This window comes from Amblyomma maculatum, chromosome 1, assembly GCF_055883805.1.
Source record: "Amblyomma maculatum isolate TAMU_Amacu chromosome 1, ASM5588380v1, whole genome shotgun sequence".
Classification (NCBI taxonomy): Eukaryota; Metazoa; Arthropoda; class Arachnida; order Ixodida; family Ixodidae; genus Amblyomma; species Amblyomma maculatum.
In genome coordinates, this window is record NC_139344.1 from 388,640,535 (window position 1) to 388,654,194 (window position 13,660).

Here is a 13,660-nt window from a genome sequence, read left to right on the forward strand (position 1 = left end):
TGGTTCATCTTGATATCGTTTTTCACTCACCAACAAATGCAAAAGAGCGCTTTTAGTTATATATATATATGCGGACAACAGCTCTAGAATTATTTACCAGAAGTAAAGTCACTGATACAAATAACGTTGTAATCACACGGAGCACTTGCGCATAAAAATATATAGCAAAATTAAGGTTATGGTCAAAGCTACGAATCATCACTGTCACTACTGGATGCAGGTCAACAAGTACAGTCATAAATCTATAGGTTTCAGCTGTACATTATCATTTAATTCTGAGCACCGCATCCATTACAGGAGAAGGTCGATTTGCACCGGATAGAAGTTCCACTTGAACATGTTGAACGAACGACGTACGCTAGGCGTCATCACCAGTCAGAATTCTATGCATAAAAATCCTAAAGGTCATTGGCCCCATGTTTTTCAGGAACTGGACGATTCCAACGGCGAGCTGGAAGGAGGCAAATAAAAAAAACGTATTAGGATGGCCAGCGTAAATAATCAGTTCACAAGTGGGTACTCAGAAATTAGAGAATAAACAGCAGATAATGTATGGCTGACAAGAGGCCGCCATCCTCGATCAACTTCCCCATCTTACCCCCACCTTTTGTAGCATTCACTCCTCTCACCATACACCCGTCCCTATCCTTTTGAGGAATCGCCCACTACCAACCAATTTATCTCCACCCTCTATAAATCCACCCTCCACTTCCTAACCTCAGAGAAATCTCCACCCTCTACCAGCAGCGGAAAGAAAAAGCGACGGCGAAGTTGAAATAAAAGATGCAATGGGAAAACCAGCTGCCTCAAATAGCACTGTCCAACGCACACCAGGTTCCAAATCACCCGCAATTCGTCCCCCGAGTTAATTAACAAGGGAAAGACATCAATGAATCAGATATTACGAAAGTTTTCAGAATTAGGCGTCATTCTCATCCTAAGTTCTTCCAAACCTAATTCTCTTACAGATGAGCAGGTAATGTTTATGACAATGCATGCCCGGTACTTCATTTGTGTGTATTATGTGCACCTAGAAAACGAACCAACGCGGTCCATTGCTTCATTTGAGGTGTTTTGAAAACGACGGTTGCAGAGCAACGCCAATGTGGGAACATGGGGAAAGCGTTCTTACATAGACGCCATCATGCTCTGTGGGATAATATACAACCTGTACACGCGGTAAGGGTTCGTGCAAAAGCCTCTGTCACACGCTCCTTGCACCATTAGCCGTAGAGCCGGCCTTTAATGGAAAGTAAAGCTAAACGATTTGCCAGAACAACGCCGGCATACTTTTTCTACATGGTCCTTAAATTTGAACGTTTTCTTCCACAAACCAACGTAGCTTGTAAACCGATACAGCAGTAAACTAAGATTGTTCCGTTTATTTTTGCAGCCGTGTCTAGACTTACACCCGGGGCCCCTTCGTGCTCAGCACGGCCTATTCGGCTTCAAGATATGCACCATCCACCTCCCCTCATAGTATTTTCTCTGTGCCTATAAAAATGCGAGCATGATCTCACATGCACAGACAAGCAACCCGTTAGCACAGCCTGCCAACAAAAGCGCATAGAAACACACACTCTTTCAACTGTTTCCGCAAATAATGACCACCGGCGAGGGCTCTTTCTTCTGCAAAGCCGTTCAAGAGTCTACCTTTGCAAGTACAACCTGGGAAAACGGTCTCGTCACGAATTTTCCATCAGCACAACACGCCTTATACTACATCAAATTTGGCACTATGGGCCATCCTTAAGATGGTGATTTAAACTAAATCATTCTCTCTCAGGGCGAAATGAACATCTTACATTAAGAGAGGCATATAAGGTATTCATGAAGTTGTAGTACCTATGCAGTACAATTCGAAACTAAACAGCGCTGTGCAAGAACCATCTCGTGCACTGTACGTTTGTATTCTGTTAAGGTTTAGGAGGTTATGCTAATCGCCTCGTTTGAGACCAAGAATGCACGTAAGCTCAACACAGAAAATACTCTAGCTATTCTGGGTCAGTCCCTAAGGAGGGAACGGCTTGTTCCGCCTGGACCAGGAACTGGCACGATATCTAGTATTTGGGGTAGTGATAAGACTACATGGGGATCGGGAAAGCGTATAGTTTAAGCACAATGTTCGCGCCGAATTCAGGGCTGCTAAAGAGAGAGAACACAGTGGGAACTCACCGAAGAAGCCTCTCCGAGAACTTCGTTTGTCTTCGCGATGATATCACCTACAGTGATTTCACCAGTGATCTGAAAAAGGTCAGGTGTAAACATCAGGTATTCACATCTACTGCCTACTGCCAGTAATTTACTTCTACCATTTTTTTTGTTTTAGCAGATTTTCAACAGGGTATTAAAACTGCTTCTTACCAGTATACAACGAGTTTACCCAATTCGTCAAGCAGCCTCTGAGTTCGTTTTTCCCGCCGTTAGCCCATAAAAGCAAAGGAAGGAGCCCAATGACTTAATAAAGAATGCTTGTAGTTGGTTGCGTCTCAGTGATATAACATATCTTGTCATTACTGAATGTTACCATTCAGTAATGAAATTGAGTACAATCAGTGTTTAGATGAGCGAATTCGCTCATCTAAACACTGACTGTAATCGATTGATTCATCAGCTTTTAAACATCGTAGGTCCGTGTTGGGTATTTTGTTGTGAGGGTGACGCTAACAAGCGACATTTATTGACACATGCCTTGTCGCCTAGACGTAAATACTTTCTTTTAGAAAGCGATATCAACGCCGAAGTGACATTTTTTCGCGAATGAAGGAGGGTTGTATTAACCTGGTCATGCGACCTGGGATCAAAGTATACTCTTAAACCTCCCCGCGTGGTCAAACTTTGTCCACTGCACAGCCCGTCAGGTGAGATGCGCTGGCAGGTAGGTCACCGCCGCTTGCGGTGGGCGCTAGCCTGCCACCGAATTTTTATCTGTTGTAGGCCGTCATTGCACCCTCCACCGCTTCGGTGGTGGACGACGGCTGTTGTTGCGGCGCGCGTCTTTCTCTTCCTTTTCTTTCTTCTCTATTTTCTCTTCTGTCTGCACGAGGCAGCGGAGGTGGCTCAGCTACAGAGCCAGTAGCAGGCCCGTGCTTTTCTTTTCCTTCTTCCTACAGCCACAACAACAACAACAACAACAACTCATTACCGTGTCTCGCATTGCGCCAATGATGGTTCGCACGTTCAGGGCGTACACGAACTTCTCGAGCAGTCTGCGGAACCGGTACTCCTCGGTATCGTCGCCCAGGTGGTCGGCCGACAGCTCGAGCAGCTCTTGTTGGCGCCGTATCTCGTCCACCAGGCGCTCGCGGCGGCGGGCCTCAATCGCTGACGGCGCCTCACCCGGCAATTTGGCAGCTCGGGTGTCCTTCAGAACGGCTAGAAAGGACGATGCACAGCGTTAGCGTTTGATCGTAATGTCTTCCTAAGCGCCGTATTACATATAACCTCTTGTTCACTCTCGCTTTTTACAGGGAGAAAATGAGCGAAGTTGTGGGTGGATGAGCCAAAGAGTGAGTGAGTGAGTGAGTGAGTGAGTGAGTGAGTGAGTGAGTGAGTGAGTGAGTGAGTGAGTGAGTGAGTGAGTGAGTGAGTGCCAAGCTAGTAACCGAGCAAGTGAAAGGTTGCTGTGTAGTTGTGTTGCAACTGATAAAGCGAGGAAGTGACAAGTTAGGCAAGTAGGCAGGTAGGTATTCGTCATTAAAGAGCGAGGAGTGAGTACAACAAGAATTCATAGGAAACTAGCAAACGTTCCAACATGCCGGATCCCTGTCGTGGTTGGCTCGATGATAGCAAAAAATACCTCCGCACTCCAAGATTAAGTAGCACAGCTCTTCCTTCCACCCACTGGAATCAGTGCGCGAGATTATGGAAGCATAATATATTGCGAAATAAAGTACCGCATGTATTAGTAGTTCTTCAGTCACGCTAACCTCGGACGGAATGGCATTTCTAGATGAAACAGACTTTGTGCCTCGTGTCTTAGTTCATTTGATTGCTCTTGCTTTTTGCTCTTGTGATCTACGTTTTCTGTTTGTATAACACACCCTGGTTGACACACCTTCAGTGCGCCTCCGTTACTTTCACTGTTTTCATTGGTCCTATGCTCACCTGGATAAGCGTTCATTAGAGAGTCAGCGCTTGTGTCCCTGTGTTTGGCTGACTTGATTTATCCCTTTAATGATGGCAATTAATGCAATATTACCATCCTCGATTATCATTCTTTTTTCTCGCACACACAAAGGGGTAAAGTGCATACATACCGGCTTGTGCTAAAGTGACGGCCGCGATGACACTCAGGACGAAAAGAACCGCTGGTGCCATTACGAGCCTATGTGCAAGAAGATAAAAGTGGTTAAAATGCATTAAAGTATGTAGGCGCTGTTACAAGTAGCATTTACGAAACACGCAATATATTAGTCAACCATTTATAATTCCCTGCAGGGAAGTATATAACAGCACGGTGGCGGCAAACCTGGCTGGCACGATGAGAGATCGGTCGACCTGACCTTCCTCGGTAAAACTCGGCCTGTTTACGTCCACTCACGGTGTATTCAATACAAACTGATAAACATCAGCCTTTCCTGTAACAGCTGCTGCGATAAGGACATGTGTCGATGAGTGGCAAACGGATGGCCAGCAACGATAAAAGGACGGGCGCTGGTTGGCGCTTCAAGGAACGAGGACGAAGCGAATGATAGCGCCACACTACCACGAGAAAACAAATGTACCAGGTATCAACAGAGCGCCATTTGAGACAGCTCCTCGCTCATTCATAAACGTGGCGCTCCGTCCGTTCTTGAACAGCATATGAGTATATTGACCACCGGCCTAGCGACTTACAAATTATGCCCGCGGCTTCCCCTGCCAGAGGCGTTCGGCCAGACATAGCTGCCCTTATGTGTGTCGGACTTATGATCTGGCATCACTGAATCACGGAGAGTGTATGAAGGTCTGGTACAACTGTATTATGTTTTATTCGTTCTGCATTTCGTTGCACGAAAAGAGACACTGCACTGGTGCCATCGTAAGCAAAGTCAGTCTGATACAGGGGCTAATGAAAAAAGATTGAAGGGGAATATTTGAGTGGTATATGCCGTAACTTTCAGGTGAAACTTTCTCAAGACATTAGTCTAGCCACGTGAAGGTTTTATGGTAGAGACAGTCCACCTTGCGCACAACAAGTCAGTTGAAAAGAAAGACAAGAGACCTCAAGCCGAGATCGAAACAGGGTCTATTCGTCTTGGCCTATAATGCCGGTGTCTCTATTTTGTCTTGTCCTTCCTTTTTTTTTTTTATCATATCTTATATTGTAGGTTTGAGAACGTGAGGAGAGGAGATAGAAGTGTTCCACTTGTCACTTTCGTCAGTTTGCAGAAAATGTGGAGAACGAGAATAATGATGTTTTGCTGTAATTATTCGAACTACGAACTCTAAATTTATCACATGATTCACTACACCAACCTATCAGTGAACGACGTTTATAAATTAGAAAACGATGCAACCTAAGGAGGCTTTTAGCTTGTACGAATTCACCAATTGGCAACGAGAGCCTATGCGACAATCATAACATTGGAAAATGCCCTTGACATAGTAGAGACATCAAATTTTTGGATGCGTCTTCTTCAGTGAAATTGTTCACATACAATATTACAGAAGAAAAACGAGGTGAAAGTTCCCTACGCCATCTTAATAGTTTTCAACTGTATGATATTTGTTTTGTTTAACCAGCTAAAGGCTGGCATAGACGGAAATGACACTTGGGCTCACATGAAACATACAAAGGTGTCATGCAATAGCAGCTTATGCATTTCTTGTTATTAGAGCTCTTGGACAAGCTCGAGTAGGACCTTGCTTCGAAGTAAATGCAAAGAAAAGAGCAACAATACTACTCTTTTTGTGTAGCTGATTAACCTCAGTTCACCTTCTACCTGAGTGCCAGGCGCCGCATCTCTGCTGTAGCCCAAGCAGGAACATCGTGAGACAAAATATTTCCCATTAAAATATTTCCACATTGTTGACGTAATTGACATGCATGTGCACATTTTCTGAAGCTGTCTGTATGTCAATAGAGAAAAAAAAAAGAAAAAAGAAACTCGCATATTAAGCATGGTCACTTCCACTTAGAGATGGTTGTTCAGTATAACCTCCCATTAGATACTCCGATGTTGAAAGTAAGCGCTGAAACCATCCGACCAAAAGTACAGCCTCGAATAATAATGGCGGAACAAGGCTACTGCGCTAATAGTCACCCAGAAACTAATAGCTCAATTTCTACTAGTTCCACCTATCGTGGCCATTTAGCGTTGCAACGTACAGTCCCATATTTTGTAAACATTGCAACAACTTGCACAAAAAAATAAACGCATCTTGAAATATTTCTTAAATTATCATGTTCGAAACACATGGGTAGATGTGGAAACGACGATAGAAGCCATTGATCTACCCAGGACAGTGCGCTCGCTTTTTCCTTGCCCCTTCGACTGGTACTTGCATGCAGTTTGCACCAACGGAATATGAGCGTATCATTAACCACTATACGAATTACATCTGCCCTATCTGGGGTCATGCGCAATACAGCGGGCTGTTAAGTAAAACCAATTCAACATTTCCAATATCAGGCCTCCAATATCAAGCAGCAAAATGAATATTTGCGGGATTTGCTTCAACATACGCAAAACGAAGAAGCGTATCGCATTTAGTGTGATTTGTGTGACCTTGCCTTGGGTACCAACGGCCGCGCACAAAATAGTTGTGAGCAAGAGAGGAAAAGCACCGTTAGGTTTAAAACTTGAAAAGCGTCACGACCCGAATAAACAAATGAGGACATTTAAAGTACTGCTATATTTTTAACTGTCCGTTTGCCTTCTACGATAAAAATGACACGTTGATTCGCTGTCGCCGGTCGAACCAGGCTTTCTGATGTAGAACCGAACGAACCGCAGCTCCAAGCCTCTTCATTACTGCTATATTCACTCTTCTTGTATTAATTTGTGTTTACGCTCTCTTTCTATTTCTGCCGGTTTGCTTCTAAGCTATGGCCTTCTAAAAAAAAAAAAAAATGCGCTGGCCGCTCTTTTTACGGATCACCACCAAATTCTCTTGCTTACCACTATAATCAGGAAAAAGTTAAATATTATTCGTTCTGCTCGTTAGATGGCTTGGTCCATCCTTTTGCAAAAATAATTTTATTAAATCATATATTAATTAATTTCCTTCCGCACAAATTGGTGTTATCTTGTATGAACTGGGAAATTAATGACATAATAGTCTCAGTGTGCCCAGGCAGTAATAATCGGGATATTGATAAGCACTCTTAATGTATGCTGCTGCCTTTCTGTTCCCGAACGAAGGTGCACCGATGCACAGAATTGCGGACTCCCATGCATGCCCAAAGAATATCAAGAGACGTCTAGTGACAGGTGGATGGTGCCAAGCGAGGAAGACAGAGTAAGATGCCCGGACTCAACATGAGAATGGCGAAAGCAGACAGATAAATACGCGCGCCTAGCCCACATGAAGGGCGATGCAGGATGCGCAGAAAAGAAATGACTACGGTATTAAGAAGAATTTATGCATACGCCTGCCACCAATGGTAGGATAAGGCGCCTTGCTTTTCTTCTGGTCCTCTCGGGCCCTCTTCTCGTTCAGCCATCTTTACACTGATTATGATTGTCATTTGTGGAGGCAAACCTACTTGAACCCCGGCGCCGCAACGGAACTCTTTTTTTTTTTTTTTTTCTCTGAGAGGTATCGGAATCTCGGTTCTCAGTTATAGCGCGATAGACCTGTCTGAACGCCTTCTACTTTGCATAATTTCGGTCATTTGCGCCTCATGTGCCTACCGCGTGTCCTTTTGTTTTCGTTTCTCATGCCCCTTAACAGCAGCATTGAACAAGGAATAAAAGCTCATCTGGTTAACCTTACTGACTTTCCTTCTTCTGCGTCTTTCCCTTCGCTCTCCTTGCTCCTCCCCTTCCAGGGTCAGAATCGACCCAGCTGACTCAGCAGGCGTCTAACTGGCGAATAAGTGATACATTAGACTATAACGAGCACGTGCTGCTGCGATATTTGTTTAATTTTTAGCGACGTTTTCAGTTACTAACAAGTATTCTAGTGATGCGAACTTATGAGCATGGGTACCTGTTGCCCCAAGCGAAAAGGAGTGGTCTCTAAATACGAACCGGCTTACCTCAGGTTTACTTTCACAGACTCAGTCTTGTTATTCAATAGCGAACAATTTTTTGAAGCAAAAGCCTTTAGAAACAGATCAGATGGGGATAGTGTCCAGAAAAAATTGTCCCGAGAAAATGGCGTGACGTCATCGGTGCAGTCCCGTGGTCACAGTGATCTTATATACACTTATTGCAGTATATACGCATGCGGCATGTCTACCACTAATCAGCCTTAATTTACCTCCTAATTGACCCAAACCCACCGCTGACTCCACTTCCTAATTTTTATCAGGCTTTCGCATTCAAAGCGCACCCGTAACTTTATTCATCCTACAACAATGAAATCACTGCAGCTACCGCGGGCTCGAGTGGGGAATAGGCTCTTCCGAAAATAATCTGGTAGACTGATTTCATCCGTGAGCAGGGTGCACCTTTCGGAAACCGCATTTTGGCCAACTGTGGACATAAATCGACCGTACCAGACGAACACGGCCAGAAATGCGCATCACCCTCATGCAAGTGCCACGACTGCGCCATTTAATCCTCGCTCACGCTTCGATGTGGTGTCCCACAGTCGCGAGTCAAGAATCAAATGATTTAATTCTGTTCGCGGCCCGTTAACCGAAAGCTTACGTTATAACTAGTGGAAAGGAGAAAACGTATTGTTGTTATTTATTGTTTTTTATTGTTAGCCATTTCCGCCTCACGGATTCCCCTGAACACGTATACGATGAAAAGTGTTCGAAACCTTTGACGCGGGGTTTGATGTCGAAATCTGATTTTTGTTTTGTTATATTCGTGACAACCAAGGTGGGGTATAATGTAGGAAGACACTGCTTGCAAACTCATAACACTGCGGTGTGCGGCCTTTGGGAACCTTGTGGCTGGATTGCAGGCATGCCAGCGAAAAAAGGCGCATGGAAGAGGCGTCCTTTCAATAAATAGATGCGGACATGCGCCATTCCTTCAAGTAATGGCTGACCCTTTAAACATTGTGCAGGTAATAGCAAAAGAAGTCGCTTTACATAAGATTTCATTTTCCATTTTATCTGGCCATTCGTTAGTATCATGGCAATGTCAGACTAAAGCAGCGAGCGACCAATCTCAGAAATCAGAAGATGAAGAATCGCGCCTTCGGCGGTAGCACATCGCCATTCCTTCAAGTAATGGCCGACCCTTTAAACATTGTGCAGGTAATAACAAAAGAAGCCGCTTTACATAAGATTTCATTTCCCATTTTATCTGGCCATTCGTTAGTATCATGGCAATGTCAAACTAAAGCAGTGAACGACCACTTTCAGAAATCAGAAGATGGAGAATCGCGCCTTCGGCGGTAGCCCATCGCCATTCCCCGCCGCCTGATAACGGGCTGCATCTTGCAACCAATGCTAATGAGCCAATGGTGTGGTCACTTCCCGCGAACTCTTGAAAGGCACGGTTTCGTCACCCCCAATAGTGACCAAAGTTATAAAACAAAATAAATACAAAATGAGGAATGGAAGCTTATGAAATATGCCTCCACATATCAGCAAGCGAATATCATCGTAGCGCTGGTAAAGTTGACTGTACTCGGTACGCCCAACCACAAAACAAAATTAATGCAGAAAAAATACAATCCTTATGAATACTCACGTAATTTGGCACGACAGAAACTTGATGCAAGTTTATCTCTTCTTTAGTAAGTACTCGACTGCGCGTTAGTTGTGAATCACAGTATTTGTCTGAGCAAAACGTTTATCTCGCGACAACGGAACCAGTTCGCAGCCTTCAGGGCTTCTCTATAGTGCTCCTTGCTCGACTGCTTCTGTCATGTGGTACCGGTACAACTCGCCCTCACAGTCTTCCCATAATGCACATGTCACAGACTTGCAGCGACAGAGGTGCGGAAAACGCACGGAAAACACTGTGCTTGGCATTTGTTACATTGTTCCCACATGTTGTTTTCCCACTTATCCTCAGCTAATGAAGAACTGCAATATTTGCTTTCACTTGTCTCTCTCTCTCTCTCTCCCTACAATTGTGGTCTGAACCTTTCGAGTAGACAACATTCGACTCCCTCATTGTCATTTGTATTGTTTCCAGCGCTAACGGCTCGAAACATGCGCTGCTGAACATCGGGATAAGAGCTATCAGGAACTTAAAAAAAAAAAAGTGCAATGCTGCTCACCCGTAGATACCGTCCGTATCCAGTAGAAAAAAAAAATACAGACTATGCCTTCCTCACGCGCAGTGGTAATGCGTCCAGCGATGCCGATTTCTTTTCGTTCATAAACGATTCGGTACGATGCCCGCTTCCTAATAAGGTACGGGAACAGGATGGATTAGGCCGTTCGAAGCTTGCGAAATAGAAACGCTCCCGAATACAAGAACGCTCCCAAAATGTCTGCTTAGGTTTTACTGGCACCTTTTGAGACTATGTTTACAAGCTTGCTCGATCTGAAAAGCTAGTCTTCGCTGACTTCACACTGCAATACACAAAAAAGGATGCAATAGCTACAAGGGCCAAATTACCAGCTATGTTGTCATTCTATAGTCCTTCTTTCCTAGCTATCGTTCTGCTCAATAAAGCAATTATCTAAATTTATGCAGCGCAAGTAGACTTTAACAGTGGACAGGACAGTTCTTTTCAGCCTGTTTTATCCCACTGGACATGCTTGGAACTTCGCACTTTTTTTATTCTGGCAAGCCTGGAGGAATTATAGCACTAATGGAGTTTCATTAGACAATACACTCGTATGCGTATAACGATAAATGTAAAAAAAAAAGTTTTAACATCTTAAAGCACAGCTTGATGAATATAAAATGCCAAAAATAAAATCCCTGTCGACTCACACTTCTGATGAATTGATCTCAAGCTTGATTTATGGGAAGCTCTCTATGATTTTTGCTTAAAATACAGGATAGTGTCTTTAGGAAACGCCCACTGATGGTTGGTTGGTTTGTGAGGTTTAACGTCCCAAAGCGATTCAGGCTATGAGAGACGCCGTAGTGGAGGACTCCGGAAATTTCGACCACCTGGGGTTCTTTAACGTGCACTGACATCGCACAGCACACGGGCGCCTTGCTTCTCGCCTCCACCGAAAAGCGGCCGCCGAGGCCGGGATTCGATTCCGCGCCCTTGGTAACAGTAGTCGAGCGCCGTAACCACTGCGCCACCCAGGTGGGGCAGAACGCCCACTGATAACTCATCAGTAACGTGGCCTTGATTGGTATAGCCACGCGATAGCGGCCCGCTATTTCTACGCGAAATAGAATAAAATAACATTTTTCTTCATATTTTTAAGTAATGCAAAGTTAAGACAGGCTACCAGCATTTTTTTTTAGTTCTTCATATCAACAGACTTCCTTACTCCACTTCAAGAAATTATGTTTACTGAATCAAAGTGATATTTTACCTTGGTGCATTTCCCGATATCATTTTTTAAAAACTTGGCTTTGGCAGCTCCGTGAATCTACTTATCTGTATGCTATACTTTTTTAGCTGTCCACTGAAATACAACGCAGCTCTCTTTCTTAAAAGCACCATCCCGAAAAGAGGGCTTATGGGAAAACAGATACCGGTGAGGTATCTGTTAAAAAAACATTACTGGGCATTTCCTCTGTCTCAAAGCACCCTTCCTCCTCAGCGAGAAATTAAACGATGCGTTATTCTTTTATTCGGTTATTTGCATAAGGGAGAAAAAAAAAAAAAGACCCAGCGAGAGGCAGCGATAATGAAATCTGCTGCTATAAAAACAATTAAAAAAAAGTATCAACAACTACAGAGCGCCTGTTGCCCGCAGCGCTGCCGCATCTTACCTGGCCGGGAACGCGCTGGTGGACGAAGACGGCATTAGGCGTAGATTGCGCCCCGCGGCGGCGCAAATTGCCAAAGTCGAGACAAGGTCGAGCCTTTCTTGATAGGCGACGATAGAGTAAACGCATCAAGTGCCGCTCTCTTGCTGCTATCTGCAGGGCTCGCGCAGAGCTGCACCATGGCGATAAGGCAGGCGCCGAAAACTCCACGGTTTCTGGGGCAGTAGGGGAAACCTTACTCTCAAGGCGGCCGAGATGAAAACACTGTGGGCGGGAGTAGTTGTTCTGGTCGAGCGTATATATCTTCGTCCGTGACCCTGGATTGCGCTATCGGGGTGTTTTGTTCGGATGCGTAAACTGATTTCGCCTCGCGGGCGACAAATAAACTGCACGAGAAGGGAAAGTCAGTTTCACGCTGCTGCTCTGGAATTGTAGGCGAACAGCCCCGCCATGGTGGTGCAGTACGTGGCTAGGGCGCTCGACTACTGTGCCCAAGGATGCGGGATCGAATCCCGGTCACGGCGGTCGCTTTTTGATGGAGACGAAAAGAAAAGCGCCCGTGTGCTGTGCAAAATCAGCGAACGTTAAGGAACTCAGGGGGTCAAAATTTTCGAAGCCCTCCACTACGGCATCTCTCATAGTCTGAGTCGCTTTGGAACGTTGAACCCCACAAACCAAACCCACTAAAGGCAAACATACTGTGTAATTTTAAACTGGGGAATTCATGTGAGCATTGCTCAGCTGCACAGAGCCCATGCGTACAAGCATAGTGCACATGACTTCCCCACCTTCATATTAGGCGTTATTCCTCTGCATCGCATGTGGCTAAGCCAGAGAAAGATCGGCCGTATAAAGTATTCCACGTTACAGCTAGCTGTGTGGGATAGGCGTCTAAGTTAGAGCTATACCGACCCAACAACAGACGCCCCGGATTAAAAATTATTGTCACATAAGTCAAATTCCTCGTTCTATGATTGGGTGCACCGAATTCTAACAACACATTGTTTCCTGTGTGACAAACCTTTCAGTAGGGCAGACATGGATGCAGCAAGTAATTGACGCTAAAATCCTCTCATGCATCACATGTTACTCGCATGGTGATTGTCGTGACGGACTGCTAAAAACTGCAGAATGACGGCTACAGTGCGGCACTCAGTGTTACCTTTCAAATAATCGGACAGTATGAAGCAGAGATAAATGTTATCGGCTCATGAATGCTGAGGTAAGTGAATACATGGCACATACTTTGTTCGGGCGTACACTGTGGGCCCCTCGCAAGATAAAGCAGCTCTTAACATCACTGTACCGAAGCTATGAAACAATGAAACTCACTATCAGGCTTCAAAAAGCTTTTTTTAAGCAGCTTATCTTTTATTACATGATATAAACCTTCCAGCTGTCAACTGGAAGCTCCGAGCGATGTCCCATACGAACACAATTCAATTCAATTCAATTTTATTATATCCGTTTAGTACATTCCAGCTTATACATATACAGAAGGAGGTCCCAGAGTCAGTGACTGTATCGGGACCTCCGATACAGTCACTGACTCTGACTCGATGTTGTCATGAGAGGCAAAAATTTTAAGTGGAGGTTCTTTATCGTTTTCCTCAATCTGTTTTAAGAGCTGTTCGGAACATTGAGATAGGTAAAAGCACCGGTACCAATCGAGGCCGGGACTATGGGTTCAGAGG

At 44.6% G+C, this 13,660-nt stretch overlaps 1 protein-coding gene across 2 annotated transcripts; it reads right to left on the reverse strand.

Annotated features, from left to right (window-relative positions):
- Positions 1–249: 249 nt before the first annotated feature.
- Positions 250–13,120, reverse strand: LOC146208488 (uncharacterized). 2 transcript variants are annotated; one of them, XM_084587283.1, is made up of 5 exons: positions 12,988–13,120; positions 4,260–4,327; positions 3,146–3,375; positions 2,176–2,244; positions 250–451 (listed from the first exon to the last, which is right to left on the reverse strand). In XM_084587283.1, the coding sequence occupies exons 1-5, from the start codon at positions 13,044–13,046 to the stop codon at positions 359–361; spliced, it is 519 nt and encodes a 172-aa protein (XP_084443409.1). In that variant the 5' UTR covers positions 13,047–13,120; the 3' UTR covers positions 250–358. The 2 variants fall into 2 exon arrangements, with proteins under 2 accessions (XP_084443409.1, XP_084443410.1); XM_084587284.1 differs by lacking the exon at positions 12,988–13,120 and adding an exon at positions 11,970–12,085.
- Between the last annotated feature and the right edge of the window lie 540 nt (positions 13,121–13,660).

What these genes read in the sequence shown, in the direction of transcription:
- LOC146208488 (XM_084587283.1), bottom strand. Translation starts at nt 13,046, where the DNA reads ATGCATGAGAGGATTTTAGCGTCAATTACTTGCTGCATCCATGTCTGC. An exon ending in CATGTCTGCCCTACTGAAAG is followed by an intron (nt 4,328 to 12,987) that starts GTTTGTCACACA and finishes TCTTGCACATAG; the next exon opens with GCTCGTAATGGCACCAGCGG. An exon ending in CGTCACTTTAGCACAAGCCG is followed by an intron (nt 3,376 to 4,259) that starts GTATGTATGCAC and finishes CGTCCTTTCTAG; the next exon opens with CCGTTCTGAAGGACACCCGA.